Genomic DNA, 17,322 nt, shown 5'->3' with positions numbered 1-17,322 from the left:
TGAAGCTGGGTGACACGGGATCGAATCCGTCAGGGAGCACCAGTCCCCTCAAGATTACAGGTACACATTGCTGACGAGTGCCAAGTAGCACGAAACCCGGGTCCAGGGTTTCCTGTTGACTACCTCCAACCACCATCTTATCTCAACATAGTGCCCGCAATGTCGAGTCACTTAGACTAGTGGCCAATTTTATTAAATAAACATCCCAAGCCTTCGGTGTTACTCAAGAACGAAATCAGAATCGTCATCTCTTTTACCAATTAAATTTCCCAATGACCTTTCTTATCCCCTCCCTAAAATATTACTAATTCTTACATATTTTTAAAGTTCGTTAAAAGTTGAGTTATTCACATCTTACTCTGTATAAAGAATTTTGAAAATTAGCTTGACCAATACTTTTTTGTGGGCTGTTTACGTTTTAATATGTTGTTATTGTGTTTTTTTTTCAGTAGCTTGTTGTAATTATAAAGCATTTCCTTATTATACTGTATGCTGTCTTTTTTATATTCAAAGTGTAAACCCGAATTACGAGCTGCATTTTTTCGACAAGTTTCTCCTTTGGCAACATTGACTGGAGCACAGTTTGTTACAATTCTTCGGTCATTACTCGAACAGGGTTTAATAGATCCTGACGATATGGTTATTGAAGAGTGTTTACACTGTCTAACTAATCTTTTACGTAGACGATTGCTCAGTGCACCCATTGCAGTTTCATTTTTAACTCGTGCTTTAGCATTAACCGCACATCCATGTTTACGAATTCGTCAAGGATCTGTGGCTTATATTACATCTTTTGCTCGACTAGCTGTTAACTTTGCTGAAAAGTCTCAATCACGAGTTCTAACTGAAGATGAAGACACTGTACCTATGGTACATCATTTTTGGCCAGGTATTTGTAGTCCTGCAAGTGTTTATGCTCGTTTAGTTAATATTGAAGTTAAGAAAACTATTTTTCGGTAAGTCATAGTATCCAAAAATATAATAGCTTTTTTAAGGCTGAATTATTTTGTAATCTATGGCATTTTATGTTAACATTTATCAGTTAAATCCTTTCGGATTATTTCTTTTGTTTATGTGATAAGAGTTCTCTCAAGAAGCTTTTTACCAATCAGTTAGTCATTTAAAATGACTAATTGTTGAATGTATCCGATTATTTGTCTTCGAAACAATTCTGACATATAGTGTACGCACCAAGTAAGGTATACTGGGGTTATTCCCAAGATACTAGATAGAGATGATGAATGATTAGGGTAAGTCTGAAAACCTCTACGGACCTATCGGGTTAATACTTTTGTAGCAAATGTTTAGCCATCATTTTCTTTTATGTGCGGTTGCTTAAGATTAGGCTGAAAGAAAGTTAGAAATGACTAATTGAGGACACGGCATCGGCTCATTAAATTGTGGATGATCCATTTAAGCCATGCTGATAGATATAAAGTTCCTGGTTAAAGTCAACATAGTATTCGTGATTAATGGTTAGATACGTTGGATTAATTGAGAAAGTTTTTCATCCCTTTTCCCAAGCTCTCGACGAATTACTTCACTTTGAGTCACATATTTTTTCTATATGAGGTTTGTTAATGATATGTGATCGATCAGACTAAATCAAATAGAGTGGGTTTGTGCAGAATCAGATTAGTTTAATTAATACTCCTAGTGCTTTGGAAGTTCAGTTGAATGTGATATATACATGCTAAATATGAATTGTTATTTAGTTACACTATAAATATACTCCGTTTTTAATTTATGTGATTAAGCACTGTACGTCAGCATGTATAATCTCATACAGTTATTTAACAAATTTGTGCATCAAGACGTACTGATATATCAAGCAGAATTTAGATCAAGTTAAGTCATGAACCTGTAGTCTGATTATACTATTATCTCCAATCTATAACCTGTAGTGTTCTGAGTATTCTATCTTGGTGGTTTAATATTAATTTAATATTAAAGAAAAAGATTACAGTTGATTCTTGAATTTAAATGATTCCTAAGTTTTTCTCTACATTTTTATGTAATAAATGGTGAACAGATTTCATTTTCAATCCAGAATAATCATGTAAAGATAAGTTCCTTACTTATATGTGCATACAATATACTTACTTATTTTTTTGTGTGTTATTCTTTGGAATTGAATTTAGACGACCTGTAAACTTTTGTTTTACAAATGATGCGGTCCTTTTGCATAGTTTACATCCACCAATTAGTCGAACTGTTCTAGAAGCTTTAGTATTTATGTCATATTCATCTAATTCTATGCAACAATTAACATCCAAAGATTCTCAGTTGTCCCGTTTAGACAGACTAAATCAGATATTGAAATTATTTCAAGAAAGAAAATCGTCACGTGCTGTAACACGAAGTGGTGAAACACCTTGTTATACTTCGCCTAATGTAAGCATTCTTTTTTTCTTGTGAGGAGGTTGCTTAAGTTTCTGCATTTGTTTTTTTGTGAATTTCTTTTGCTATTTATTTTATTATAAATCATGTTTTCATTTAATGTAAATACATTAACATCGAAATTTCATGTGGATTAAGTGATTACGTTGATAATTTTGCACAATGACTGTAGCAATAAATTGTACTGAACAAACTGAATTGATATTCATCAAGGGTCTGATAGATAGTAGTAAAAAATTCTACTCATTGTGTTTATGTGACTTATTAATAGATGGATGCAACATTACAGAATCGTTCAAAAATTGTACTATACTTAAGTTATTATACCTTTTAGTAGTAAGAAGATTAATGTGAAATAAGGTATGTTCAATTAGCAAAGAAATACATCAATATATAACGTACAACTACAGACAATGTAATAAGATTTTCACGACAATTCAATGTGATACTGGTCTATGTTGAGCTTTCTACGATGATAATTCCATCAAATTCCGATAATCTTTATCTCATTGCATTATCGAAATTTACCAAATGAACTAATTATTTTAACTATGATTGATTAATATTTTATTTTATGATCACAATTATAAATTCCTTTTCCTCAATCTTGGCTGATATTTTTTAAGCTTTACTCATTTCACTTAGTCAATTTAATTATTTTTACAATTCTTATTGCACAACGTTTAACATTAGTAAACAATGATGTTTAGTGTCTAGCACTGAAATCCAAGGTTCGCGTTTCGTCCTATTTGGGGCTCGTCAGCTGGATGTTCCTGCACCCAACCCATCAAGAAGCACTACCTAGTTCTACAAATAGCAATATAAAGGAATGCAATATTAGTGGAGTAACAACTTTGATCATAATAATTAATTTTCACAAGTCAGATTGTCTTTTCTAGTAAAGAAAAAAGGTGCAAGTTTACATATATACATATATATTAGGAGTCGGGTTACTGTTGTGAGTTAGAGTTATCATCTTATAGAGTTTCCGACACCAACTGACGTCAGTTATAATTCAAAAACGGTATGTTTTGGTATTAGGAATCGAACTGAAGTTTTGATTTAGATTTACGAATTGAGGTCAGTGTTTTCAATACGAACTGACATAAACTATAGGACAATATCTTACCACCTTCTTGCTTATCAACTTGAGATTTAGAGTAAGAGTAAGAACGCCAGAACATTATCTAGCTTCACCAGACACACCCATAAAGTACTTTAGCACACAAAGTGCCTTAGAAGCTAGTATGTTATGTACTTCAGCTTAATCTCGATCTAAAATTCATTTCCCAGTTGCATAACAGTTATTATCATTGACTTCAAGGATTTTAAGGACCAAATTTTCACAATTTTCGCTCGGACAATAATAACATACACGTTATCGCTGCATTTTAAACTTCGCACAAAATACGTGAGGCGTTGTCTTAACTCTGTTCTGTTAACTCAAGGTCGTCATTAACCATATTCATTATGTTTTTAAGCTCTTATCAGTTTTAAATGTATCAATAGTTGATGAATTTTTTCGGTGATATTATGTTCTAAGTCAAAGGGTCTAATTGTATATCTTTCGCTGTTGTTTTTGGTCAACGTCATCAGCATCTACTTCCATATGGTGGTGATGCAGTCCGAACAACAGAACTTACCTGGTTATTTGGAAAACATAGTACATTTCTGAATCAATATTTATTGTTGTGTTTGTTGTGATATATATAGTCTTTTCATAGCATTGTTTATGAGATCACATAATATCGGTGATTTACATAACATGAATTGTTTGTATTGTGATCTCGCCTCCTACATAGCTAATATAAAATTCACATACTCTACTATTATGATTGTCATGTGATGGATAGTTCACTCACAAAAATACCCACATTCCTCTATCTCTAATAATAGCACAATTATTCAGATAAGTGGTCACTTATACCTTTATTATTTAGGCTCGTAATTCATGTGACTATAAAGGTAAAATATCAGACCACAACATACCACATTTAATCAATGAAAATAGGCATATGACCAAAAGATTTTTTTTAAATCCAAAGCAGAATAACCAAGTCCTAGTTAATTGGCAGTAATTTTATGGACGGCCGAATCATAAAGCAATGGTCAACATGCCAATAAAGATTATGGTTAGAACTACAAAAGAATATCATAAAACATATGTTTGATAAGCATTCATTAAAAATATACAGTCCGACTTTACCAAACTGTAGCTGCTCACGTTTCATATTTCCTTTTTTTTCTCTCTATAACCTTTATATCTCAAGTACAAAATCTTGTTATCAGAAGCTAAGTTTCGTTTTATTTGGATTCTGAACCTATAAACTGTAGTTCTTTCGATTTGATCAATTCTATATTTGAGTGTTTCTTTCCTCCTGATAAGTTTTTCTCATGTCATCTTTCAAAATCCCAAAGATAATAATGGCTTTATGTCAAACTTTCAGCTTTGAATTCAGTAGTTACCTTCTAGAGTGAACTAAAATAATGATTGTTTTATAGATTAGATTTGCTACGTTGTAGCGAACGAGAACATCAGTAGGGACAACCAAATGTATTTGAACACAAAATTACAGAATATCTTAGTAAAATCTGAGAACCATATAGCAAATATTTCATTTGCAAAATGTAGATCGATTGTCTCAAACTTGATTGTTCCTTCGTTTCCACACCAATCATTCTCTGTTCTCGTTCTCTTCTTATCGATCTTCTTAACCGTCTGCCGCCAGACATTTGACTTTCGATTGGTGATACATACTACTTATATCAGTCGACATGAGGAGCACACACCACAGCGTTTCCTGATGGATAGTCTGTTCTTCATCACTTTCAATTTTTGTGGATGTCGTGGGTTTTTTTCCGTCTCTGCCTACATTATAATTAACAAACTACTTATCCGTACTTTATTCATCTGTTAACAATTATTAATGTAATCTTTTCGACTCATTTGTAAAGTGTCCTGTTGTGTTAATGATTACTTCAATTCTCGTTTATCGATTTTATGGTAATTATTAACTTGGAAAGAAATAAGATTCAGTTTGTATATATCAGTCGATAATACTTCATATAAATTAACTTATACTTACTCAACTACGTGGAACTTAGATGTCTAACATTCATTTCTGCGGTCATAATTTGGATTTCATCCCGAAAAAACAATTTGCGAATATATATATATATATTCGAGTGTTATTAATTCTAAAATCACACCCTCACTCCTATTTTACTCGACATTATTCTGATAAATCAAATTTCATCGGTAGCAATACTAATCACTCATTGAGTAATAACAAACGTTATTTTTATCTTGTTTCTAGTCCTGTTGGAGTTCTGTCAATTTAGTTGCAGTATACCTTCTAATTTGAAAGATTCGAGACTGGGTGTGCTGTTTTCATTTTAAGTGGTTTGAGATAGTTAGCAGTAGTAATGTCTCTGGTTTTGACATTATATGGCATGTGTTAAAATGCTAAAGGGATACATCAATTCCTTCAACCATGAAAACGCACCTTGATGGCACAGATCAACTAATAAAGTTCAGGGCCTCCTGCTTTGAATTGTCTAACTTCGTCATTAGTCCCTACATAACAAAACTGGCGAACTGTTTGATAAATTATCAGGTGTTTAACGAGTTCCTGGTTCCAGTTTATGGTTTAATAACATTTCTATTATTTAATCAATAGATAATTTACTATAACTCAAAGGACCGTATTGGATTTTGTTCACCAAGCTATAAATTGTATCTAGTTTCAAGGCCTCAATGATTAATAAATCAACAGTTACATTATTTATAAGCATAATGAGGTTTGAATAAATCTCTCTCTTAGTCATTATCAGCGTTAGTTCGATTATTTTTTTCTGTCTTATCTCTTTGTTTTTTTCTTCAGGATGAGTTCATTGATTCATTAATTTTAAAACTCAAATCGCTGGGTTTAACGGAATTAATGGAATCTCAGTTGGTAAATTTATCCAGTTATATTGTAAACTTATACCAAAACGGTCGTCCTCATAATGCTTTTCATTCATCTAATCCGAAACTTAATCATATTTTTCCAAAATACCAAGTTTACCCCATTGAAGACCGTGATAAAATGTTTCTAAGTAAGTGTCTCTAGGTCTTAAGTATTATAAATAAATAAAATTTTAATTTCGTCACTGGTTTACGTGAACTGAATACTTTATATGATTATACCATTAATATCCAAATGTGCACTGCGTTCTACTTGCAATCCACAAATAATATATATCTATGTTTTCATATATCATTGCTCTTATTGAGTTTAGAACTAACTAACCAGTGCTTTAAATATCAAATCGTTACGTGCTAGATTGGTGGATTACGATAAACATCAGTTATGTTGAATTGGTTTCTTTATCTATTGAATATCTGCAAAAGAATGATTTTGTTGTATGATTTATACTGTGTAATGTTAGTTCAGATCGTTAGCACAAGGGAAAAATATTGAACTGTCAGAATTCTGCTTAATTGTCTGGTATTTCAATGTTCAGGTTTCTGATCAATCGTTACTTGTTAATTCCATCGTCACTGTTGGCATATATTTGGACTAGCTTTCATCTTCAATATTATAGTCGTTCATCACGTTCTTTATATATTAATTGTTGGAGTTTATTTGATTCCATAATATATTAATTAACCCGTATCTAATATCTGAGACCTCTTTCTGTAATGGTTGTCCACATACATTAAGATGACAATAAGACATACCTTGATGTTTGTCTGAACATATGCAAAGATAGCTATCACTTTGTTCTATATAGTGTTTGATTTCTTGTTTAATCGTTGAATTTATTGTTTTGTACAATATCATACGTTAAGGAGAATATGTAAATTTGTAAATTACACTAATTTTGTGGGAGTTTACTACTAGTCTAGTTATGATTGGCAGTCGTTCTGTTTGTTTGTTTTTGGAACCGGGGGTTTATCGCTACTCAAAAATCCGAAAAATACTATATTTTGGTATTTTTTCAGTCCTTGGTATGATATGTGATCACTTGGCCCGAATTTCCAGAAAAATGTTAGTTTTCTCTTTACTTTAAGTAAGCCTCAGTGATGAGTGTCAACTAACTCAAAGCTTTGATCCATAGATGCATATCAATTGACTGTAACTACTTAACATTAAACGAAATGTACTGCAAAGTCGAATCATTTAGCTTAATGGCTATATTTCAAACTGACCGGCAGAATTCGATTACCACTGAGGTGGTCTAGACAGCATGGCATTGGTTATATTACTTAGTGAGTGATTTTTGCTAAACATCAATTTTACAGAAGGACAATCGGGGTCCGATAAGTCTACTTTCTATTTTATTATCATTATGAATGTATGTTTGTAATAGTTGTGCTTTACAATTTCCTTTTTTATATTTTAGGTTCACAACCTACAAATACTCAGTGTACTAATCCCAAAGATTTTCTAGAAGATCCTTCTCATTTACAATGGTAATTAAGTTTTTCCTGTCTTTTTTGTCATTTCGAAGCTTTACATTGTTAGTCTTTATTTTTAGATTGATTTTGGTTTATATTCTCCGTGACAGACAGGCTTGATATCAGATCTGAGTAACCCTCATAAGTACATATCATCGTCCACGTCGTTTTATGCAAAATACAAACAGTACTTTACATACCCCAAAGCTTAACGTCTGATGACTTCATCACTTGTCATCGTTTCTGAGTACACTGAGTGAATTTTCACACTAAATGTCAAAGCAATAATTAATGTTTATTAATGCTTAATTTACTACAAATTTCGGTTGTAAGGATTCGAATATTGACGTTCTTGATGTTATGGACTACAATTGATCAGTTTTCTGGTTGTTATGTGTCCTGAATGGATTGGCTTATTATGCACTTTTAAGCAGATCTTCATGGCTACTGGAAGTGGAATTCAAGTCACTCGTTTTTCTTATTTGGAACCCTTCGGATATATGCACTTACACCTCAGTGCTGATGTTTGCACCAAGGCTCGGACCCAGTTCCCTTTGCTTTAAACACTATGTTTTCTATAACTACAGTTTAACCATATTTCCTTTATTTAACGTCATTTCCTTTCTTACTTTCATGTTTTAGGCTATTAAGTTCACCACTGAAACGTTATGCAAATCTCTTACGGGAACGTTTACTTTCTGGTCGTCTTTCATTACACCGTGATTCCTTTGATTCTGGGAAGAAAATTATTATTGGGCGTAGTTTAATCTTATCTCCACCGTCAACATTACTTAACACTGGTGGGGATAATTCTTCATATGCATCGACAAATACATCAAATACAAATTTAACAAAAATGGGCACAATCGGTACACTAGTACATGGTGAAGTATTATCATCATCGTTTGCTGAAATGATTAATCCATTGTTTGGTATTCGATCAACTCCGAAAAATATGTTTGAAGTACAAAGTGAAATGCCTATTTGGCCAGAATCACGTCCTCAAGGTATTATGTTAGCAAATCTACAAGAGCATCGTGCGGGAATGATCAGGTAATTACAACGAGATTGCCCTCAGTTGTCTTAAATAAGAAGCAACACTTATCTATTTAAAATATGAACTCCTGGTGCATTTTAAAACAAGTCAGTCAGTTACAACGTAGGACCAGGCATATAGATGCATCAGTCCAAGTTGCCATACCTCATTTGCACAGCAGGACGAACAGCGGATTCATAAGAGCAGTTAACTCAATGGTGTAATATGTAAAAGAAAGATTTTATGTAAAGATATAAGGCAGAAAGAAAGATATGAAACGATATTAATCTCATAGTTTAAAGGAAGACAAAGAGTGTATACACCTAGGCCATTGTGACAGATTCTGAGTCATGTCACCCAGAGTCTCCAAAAAGCACGTCTATCGTAGTATTATCACTTTCACCTAATATCACTAACACTGAGTCCCTTAACACAGATACCATACGTGCTAGCACTTCATTTCCTACTCATAATTCTGATATGTTTTCAGTTTGTCGATTAGAACACCAGGAAAGCCATCAAAGCATCGTATATTATTCAGACTTGAAAACTCACTTGTTTGTATACATAAAATACAAGGCTTTGACGAGCGATGAATAATAAATCTTAATATTTCTACATCATATATACTTTTATGGTGTAAATCTGAGTCACAAGTTTCTATTTAACTTACTGTCATTAATGAAAGTGAATGATATGGTAGTGATTAATGAGCTACATTGAAGTGTACGATAATAACACTATAGGAATAACATAAATTGACTGTTTAACAAATACACATTAAACGTATCGTTATTGATCTCCTGTTAGATAACTTTCACATTTCTCATTATTCGCTCAATCCTAACCAAAACATATCTACCCAAACATAATTATGTCAAGAACGTCTTATTGCTTATTATTTATTATTGTAAAGCAGGCCCTTAATACACATTTGCCATAGTATATTGTAAACCGACTCCCTTCATTCTTCTTTCAGTGAGTCCATTTGTCTGTAGACAAGCCTAATTCGACGTTTAAACGAAGGTGGTTAATATGATTTCACCTATGGGAATCAAAAATTTTGATTATAAACCACTAGTATACTTCCATTTATTGATCCTAAATGAAAAAATGGCATATAAACTCGTAGATATGTTTTTAGAATCATTCAGTTCGAAGTCTTATCTGCTAATTTGTTCCAAGAACTATAGTTTGTTTATCCATCCTAGACAAATCAAGTGAACAAATAGACAACAGTACCAATGTTAAGTCACTTATTCAATTAAACTCTCGCTTTTATCAAGCAGTTCAGCACTTAACTATAAATGTATAAATGTATGTAAATCATAGTAAATACCTCCATGTTGTTTTCATGTAGTTCTTGTTCTGAGGTGTAAATTCAGTCATTCACTCATATGTTGGTCTATATCACAGTTTTGTTTTAATTTACATTATCGCTCATAATTTTGTCTGAATCGGATTACTTCAAGCTGTTATAATGTACCTCATTTAAAAACGTGGATCAATAATAATAGTTAATTGATATGCTGATCCTCATGATCTTAACCATTGAAATTACTATAATATCCACAAAACCCATCTGATATTGATCCTATTTACAGCAATAGTTCTTAGTGTTTGAGTAACTCAAATAAATAACTTTAGTGTTAAGAGTTCTACAATGAAACAATAATCCTTATCTTTCATTTTATAGGCACTGTAATTTGTAGTAGTCTTTGTTTCAGTAAATAACCTTTTTTATTCTCTGTACCTCTTTCTCCTACTTAACTACTGTCAGCTTAATGTGGTTTCTTGATAATTTATATTGTTTTCTATGCCACCTATACTCTCAAACATCCAGCTATTTCACACTTCTATATCCTACGATTTTTAAAGCACGTTTCGCGTTAGATTAATAAGTTGAGGGGGGTCCCTAGACTTAGGTTTTGTGCTGGTTAGCACTTGTCGGCAAGACATTTTTGTAATTTTCAGGGAACTCATGCTTCCTCAGAGATCTCAATTTTCGTCATTCGGTGAAACAGTTGGAAATTTGAACATTGACGCATTCGCGTTTTGACTGACATGTTGTAGGACCTTAATGTTTACAATAATCAGCTACTGAGTAGTAATCAGTGTCATATTGGTTGAAATATGCCGATGATGTTTCAATATGGTCGTTGAGGCAAGTTGATTATCTAGCTCCAGTTTTTACTCGCTTACTAGCAACCGTCTGTTTACACTTGCACTTCATCTGAAACGCAATTTATGTTATAAGTTGTGTTGTGTTAATTCTTAAAGCTTTATTTACTAATCTCTTTCACCTTCTAATGAGACATTATGCTTTTCTTGAGTAATTGATTACTCTAGGATAAGAGAATAACTTACTTTACTATACGTTTACCCTTTTTACTCACTAAACTATCCTACTTTATAGATGTTAGGCATTGAAATTCGGTCTAAATAATCGAAAGTTCGATGTGTTGGGAATCACTAGTTCAATTACGTGATTTCATATTGGTTTGTAGTGTTGAAAAGTTTCAGAATCAAACGAGAAAACTGTCATGTACCACCCAATTTTTAGACACTTCATCTATTGCTTACGTATAGTATGATCTACAATTACAATCCCTATCATTCTAATCGCTATTAACTTCTTGATATAACTGAACAGAAATTCCCATCCTTAATCTTTTTCCTACTTTTACAGTTTAGCAACTCATAGTTCCGGTCGACTATTTGCATCATGTTCCAGTGGGGATGGTTTGGTGAAACTATGGAATTGTGGATTCTGGCCTACTGAATCTGATGGTTATTTAGACCAGTCAACTACCGGTAATCATTCTAGTCGTGTTAACAGTGCAACATCTGAACTAGTCCAAAAATCATCTAGTTCAAAAAATCCAGAACTTGGGTTAGCTTATTGTTTACCTACACGATCATCTTGGACATTTAATTGTAGTGGACAGGACTCAACTGATTCATCTATTAAAATATGTCGAGTAAGTATGAGTAACGAAATGATAAAAGCAACAAAACTCCGCTAAATCGATTATTTCATTATAATTATAGAACCTTGATGAGGGTCATAAATTTAACTCCTAGCGAGGTAGGTTGTAGATGTGCGTTGCTGCGAATTTCCATAATACCCAATATCTGTTCAGTGATTGTTTATTCAAAGTTAGTACGTGAAGTAAACTATGAATTCCATAAAATTTACGTACTTATCATTAAGTTATAACGTATTTTGTGATTTTTCTTATTTGTTTCTTGGCTACATGTAAGCCATACTAACAACTTCTGATTTTTATACCAAAACTAACCTCAAAGTTAAATTCTAATCATTTTTGTCATTTTTCGATTTGTTCATAGTTCGAGATTCATACAATGTTTGAGGGTCTTACGAGCAGGTTAATACGTTACGATCTTATATGTTTATTTATTTAAACAAATGAAGATTTGTGCGAAGGAGCACCAAAAGATATATGTGCCCCATATAAAGTAGTTATCATTCAGTTTTATGTGAGCTGGGATACTACCGGGGTGCCCAAATCGAAGTAGGTGGCCAAGCCTTCGGCCCCACAAGGCAATGGAGCAACGTTAGGAGATGCAGTCCCATGGTAGCCGGTGACCAACGATTGGTTGATACGCCATTTGTTCCTTTAGGATACTGGAGCCCATGTGACCATTGGTTTGGAATCGGGGTTGTCCAACTTCCCTAGATGGACTCTCCATGTCCACCAACCCGGTTAAAGCGCCGGACATTCGCTTTTCGCCCTCTTTATTTCGTAAACAACACCCCGGCCACGAGACGGCAGTGAGTAGGACTTCCCTGGCAGAGGCTATATACGCGTGGCCATGTGAGAGCGTTTCGAGAGGGAGAGATGACTCTTCTCACTCTCGGCTGTATCAAGGCATTCGGGGGCGTCCATGAAGTTGATGTAGAAAGATGAATTCCATTCAAATGATTGTTGCACAATGATCCGTAGTGTCGCGATTTGATCTGTACACGATCGATCCTTACGGAATCCAGCCTGTCGGTCTCGAAGTTGGGGATCCACGGAGTCCTTCATTCTGTTTAATAATACCTTGTTGAAGACTTTTCCTGGTATTGAGAGAAGAGTGATGCTCCTGTAGTTATCACAGTTGCTGAGATAGCCTTTCTTTAGTATGTTGATCAGAAGTCCTTCCTTCCAGTCTGTTGGTACTTATTCATCGTCCCAAATCTTGCTGTAGAGACTGTTTAGTATCTTTGCAGTTACCAGGGCATTCGGGGGATTTTTAGATACAATGTCAACAGAGATGAACATGCTTAGTAGTACATGAATAGTTTTAAAAGTATTATCAGCATTCATTCCTTTCTTGAAATGTGCTCAGTGAAATTTCATTTTCTTGTACCATCATTTATGCATAACATTTAACGTATTTAAATGCAATGTACTTAAACTGTTTTAAGTAACAAAAAAAACGTCTACGAAAATATTCATCGTAAAAAGGATTAAAAATTTCAAACATTCAAATTGCAATATGATATGTTTTGAATACAATTAGTTTCTTTAAAGGTGCTTCTCTGCACTGGATTTCATAGAAAATAAATTATTTTATTTTATAGAGTCTTGTATGGACATCGAATGGATCTTGTTTAGTTACCATACTTGATGGAAAATGGTTACAACAAATTGATGTAGCTACTGGGCAATCTAATGGTCTAAGTCAATTAAAGATAAATAATTCTGGTCGCGCTGTATGTTTAAAAACATCAACATGTTGTCATTTTCCTTCTCAGTACAATTTAGTAAATCAAGTTATGATCGGTGGAAGTGATACTAATTCAATTGCTTATGCTACAACTAGTAATCAAATTGTTGCACGTGATTTACGTGTGCCAAATTCTAGTTCACCCATATGGATTTTAAAACAAGACAGAAGTCATGGTAAGAAATAAACTGTAATGTGAATAATATATTTTTTAAAAGCTATAAAATTCAGTGAAAACATTGATAAATAATTAAAACAACATCGATTTAAACTATTTAGCTTCACTTACTTACTTACTTTCTGGTCAGCGTCTTTTTAGCGAGTTAGTTTTCTACGGGATGGGGACGATAACCCCATTAGATGGTGGTTGGAGGTAGTCAACAGGAAACCCTGGACCCGGGTTTCGTGCTACTTGGCACTCGTCAGCAAGGTGTACCTGTAATCTTGAGGGAACTGGGTGGTGATCAATCAATTGTGATTACATCTCAGTCCTACAGGAGGTTAGTCACGGCTCGGATAGCTCAGTGGTAACGTCTCTGACTGTGAAGCTGGGTGACACGAGATCGAATCCGCCAGGGAGCACCAGTTCCCTCAAGATTACAGGTACACCTTGCTGACGAGAGCCAAGTAGCACGAAACCCGGGTCCAGGGTTTCCTGTTGACTACCTCCAACCACCATCTAATCTCATTACATAGTGCCCGCAGTGTCGAGTCACCTAGACTGGTGGCCACATTGCAACATGATCGATAGCATTCGATATGCACTAATAATGACTAGACAAGCATGAGATTGATCACCACCCAGTGATCAATCAATTGTGACGATAACCCCATGCCCAACCCTCCTCCTTTATCCGGGCTTGGGACCGGCAGTAGCCCCCGGAGGGACTCCAGGCGGAGTTTATTCAGCTTTGCACTGTTTCAATTTATTCCCTAGATAATATCATTTCCCATCTATTAAGACTATATAAGAAACATGTTTAATTTCTTTTGCTCAGTAGAGTCGTTTACATATCTAACTATTAGTCATTAGGTTACAGTTTCTAATCTAATTATTAGTTTCTTCATATTAGACTGACACTGTTTAATTCAGGCTAGTTGGATCAAACGTATTTGTACTTGATTACGGAAATGGATTTTTTTCTGATAAATTTCATTGAAATGAATTAAATTTTACACTACTTATCCTATAAAATGATCATTAGTAATATCATATGGCACAAATTTTATTTAATTAGAGTTAAGATTTTACCCGTGATGTAAGCTTTAGGGTATAGGCTCAATGATAAATTCAGCATTTAACTTCTTATCGTGAATATATTTTTTTAAGTATCTGTTCCAATTAAAATGAGCTTTCTAGTCAGTATAAATACATCTCGAGGATTATACTGATGATGTCTAGATAAAGCAATAAACATTTACAATTAAACTACGCTGGCTCAGAGAACGCACTGACATCAAAACAATTCATTTGAGTTATGGTAATATGCTGGATTATCACACGTTTATTCTGAATTCATCTCTCATATTGGTTGACGTATCTTATTCGTTTCCTATATTGCATTGTAGTACATGAGGATAAGCTTGTAACGGGCCTCATCGATTTATATACACTTACTAACTAAAAGAAAGGCATGTTAAATAAATAGGTCATTAAAACTTCATCGATTGATTACCTTATATTAGCTCAGACATTTGATCATCTGTCTACATCTCTATTTGTATACTTGTATTTGTTTATCTCATTATTTATCTGTATTTTACACATTATTTACTTTGTGTTAAAATTACTCTTGATTAAATAGAGTTTGACTGTCACCAATCCTATCTGCGTGTGCTTGTCTTATAGATTGGTTTATCTGATTAAACGATTGCCCGAATTATGATTTCTCTAATAGCATTTTTAATCGGAATTTCGACTTTGCATTGCGTAAACGTAATAAGTCATTCAATGTGTACGAAATTAAACAGATATATATATCCAGGATCAACGAAGTATGTAGTCAATTGTTTTTTCTGTCAAGCTTTATTTTCACCATACTGTATAACATAGGAAATGCTTAGTGAATGTGAGATGTAAACTTCATTTAGTTAGTCTGTTTTAACTTGCCTTCCTGTCACCATGATAAGGCAGAATTACTCGAAATTTCGGCCTTTGGGTTCGAACCCCGTTCTTCACCACCTTTGTGAAAATCTATAAACTCTGTAAAAGTACGTTCAGTTTTCTAACTTCAAAAGAAAAATTTTCCAACTAGTACACTTGGATGAGTTTGGTGGTAGAGCCATAGTTTGACTTTGAACCACTGAGTCATCTGTTCTTATTCTGATTTACCTACTTTCCAGTCTACAATTCACCAGCTCTTACACTATGGGTATGACTCAGAAATAATTACAAATCCTTTGTACTTGGTTAGCAAATAGGATTAGAAATTTAAGCGAATGAAACAGAAAGTTCTGGTAATATCGAAGTAGAAACTATCAGTCGATATTAATTGCTTAACGTTAATGGGAATATATTATCATGCTTTCGTAAGTTGAAAATTGTGATTTTTTGATATATTAATTAACAAATATTTTTCAACTCTTATTTAGGTTTAATACTTTCGATGGTAGTACATAGTTTTCATACATGGCTTGTTACAGGAACCAGTCGTGGGCATCTTATATGTTGGGATTTAAGATATAAACGTCAGATAGCGTATACAGAACATCCATACCAACCAGGTATAGGTATTTTAGATTTACAAATAGCTGAAACTCATTCTCGGTTTGAACTGGATAAAAAGTATGCTGGTCAAAATCTCCCTCAGTCATCCGAAAAGTCATATCAAGTAGGACAAACGTTGGTAAGTTGTTAATTTCATTTTATATATCCTGCATTATGGATGAAATATGATACATGATAAAAACTAAAAACTATTTGACCATTATCGTACTATACAAGGTCTGTGCACGGATGATGTCATGTTATATTTGTATTGCACTGCCTAAATTTGCTTTAGAGAAACATCTACATTAAGATAAAGTTACAGGGTTCTGATTTTGGGACAAACTATAAAGTTATCATGTTTTTTTGTGATATGACGGTGTCCTTAGGTGAAAATATCTCCAACAAGATATTTTTCATAAATTTTGAGCAGTAAGAACTTATCCCAAGTGTTTTTTGAAATATAATTCGGAGCATTTATAAGACTGAATTTTGTCAGATTTCTCCATCAAGCAGAACTATATGATCCACGTACTTCAAGTTGAAGATTGGATCTTTAAAGAGATGGTCGACTACTGAAAATTGAAATGTAGTGTTATTTCTAGAGAGGCATCTATCGAACACCACTTACTATTACTAATTTAGATTACTGTTTGGCATTATCGCTGATATGATCAATAATGTTCCAGAGCAGAGCTTTCAGATGTAAAACAATTTTGACACTGATTCAAGGTACGAACACTGCCACGAGACTTCTTGGTAGACAGTGTCGCATTCAGGCTAAGTAATGACTGCAGTCGAGCGTCGGTATGCATACCTGTTTTAGAATTTTTTCAGTGTAACAACTTAACCAACACATCTACGTCCAAATCCTAAACCTTCGATCGGAACCTATTAGATAGAATTACATCCTACTGAGTTAGTTTAAGTGGTAATATTGAGTCATTATACTACGATACCTCTGAAATTAATTTAGAAAGTCATAATGCTTTCTCGCTC

General features: G+C 33.7%; 1 protein-coding gene across 1 annotated transcript in view; it reads left to right on the top strand.

The window, feature by feature from the left end:
* Window positions 1-17,322, top strand: part of PIK3R4 (phosphoinositide-3-kinase, regulatory subunit 4) — a 43,751-nt gene that overhangs the window by 23,378 nt on the left and 3,051 nt on the right. The window contains exons 11-18 of the mRNA XM_051219037.1: window positions 514-956; window positions 2,142-2,394; window positions 6,285-6,498; window positions 7,789-7,858; window positions 8,486-8,896; window positions 11,569-11,860; window positions 13,471-13,792; window positions 16,209-16,462. Coding sequence (XP_051069672.1) covers window positions 514-956; window positions 2,142-2,394; window positions 6,285-6,498; window positions 7,789-7,858; window positions 8,486-8,896; window positions 11,569-11,860; window positions 13,471-13,792; window positions 16,209-16,462 — 2,259 coding nt within the window. The remainder of the gene's footprint in view (window positions 1-513; window positions 957-2,141; window positions 2,395-6,284; window positions 6,499-7,788; window positions 7,859-8,485; window positions 8,897-11,568; window positions 11,861-13,470; window positions 13,793-16,208; window positions 16,463-17,322) is intronic.

Source organism: Schistosoma haematobium, chromosome 3 (assembly GCF_000699445.3).
Source record: "Schistosoma haematobium chromosome 3, whole genome shotgun sequence".
NCBI lineage: Eukaryota > Metazoa > Platyhelminthes > Trematoda > Strigeidida > Schistosomatidae > Schistosoma > Schistosoma haematobium.
This window is presented reverse-complemented; position numbering and strand designations above follow the sequence as displayed.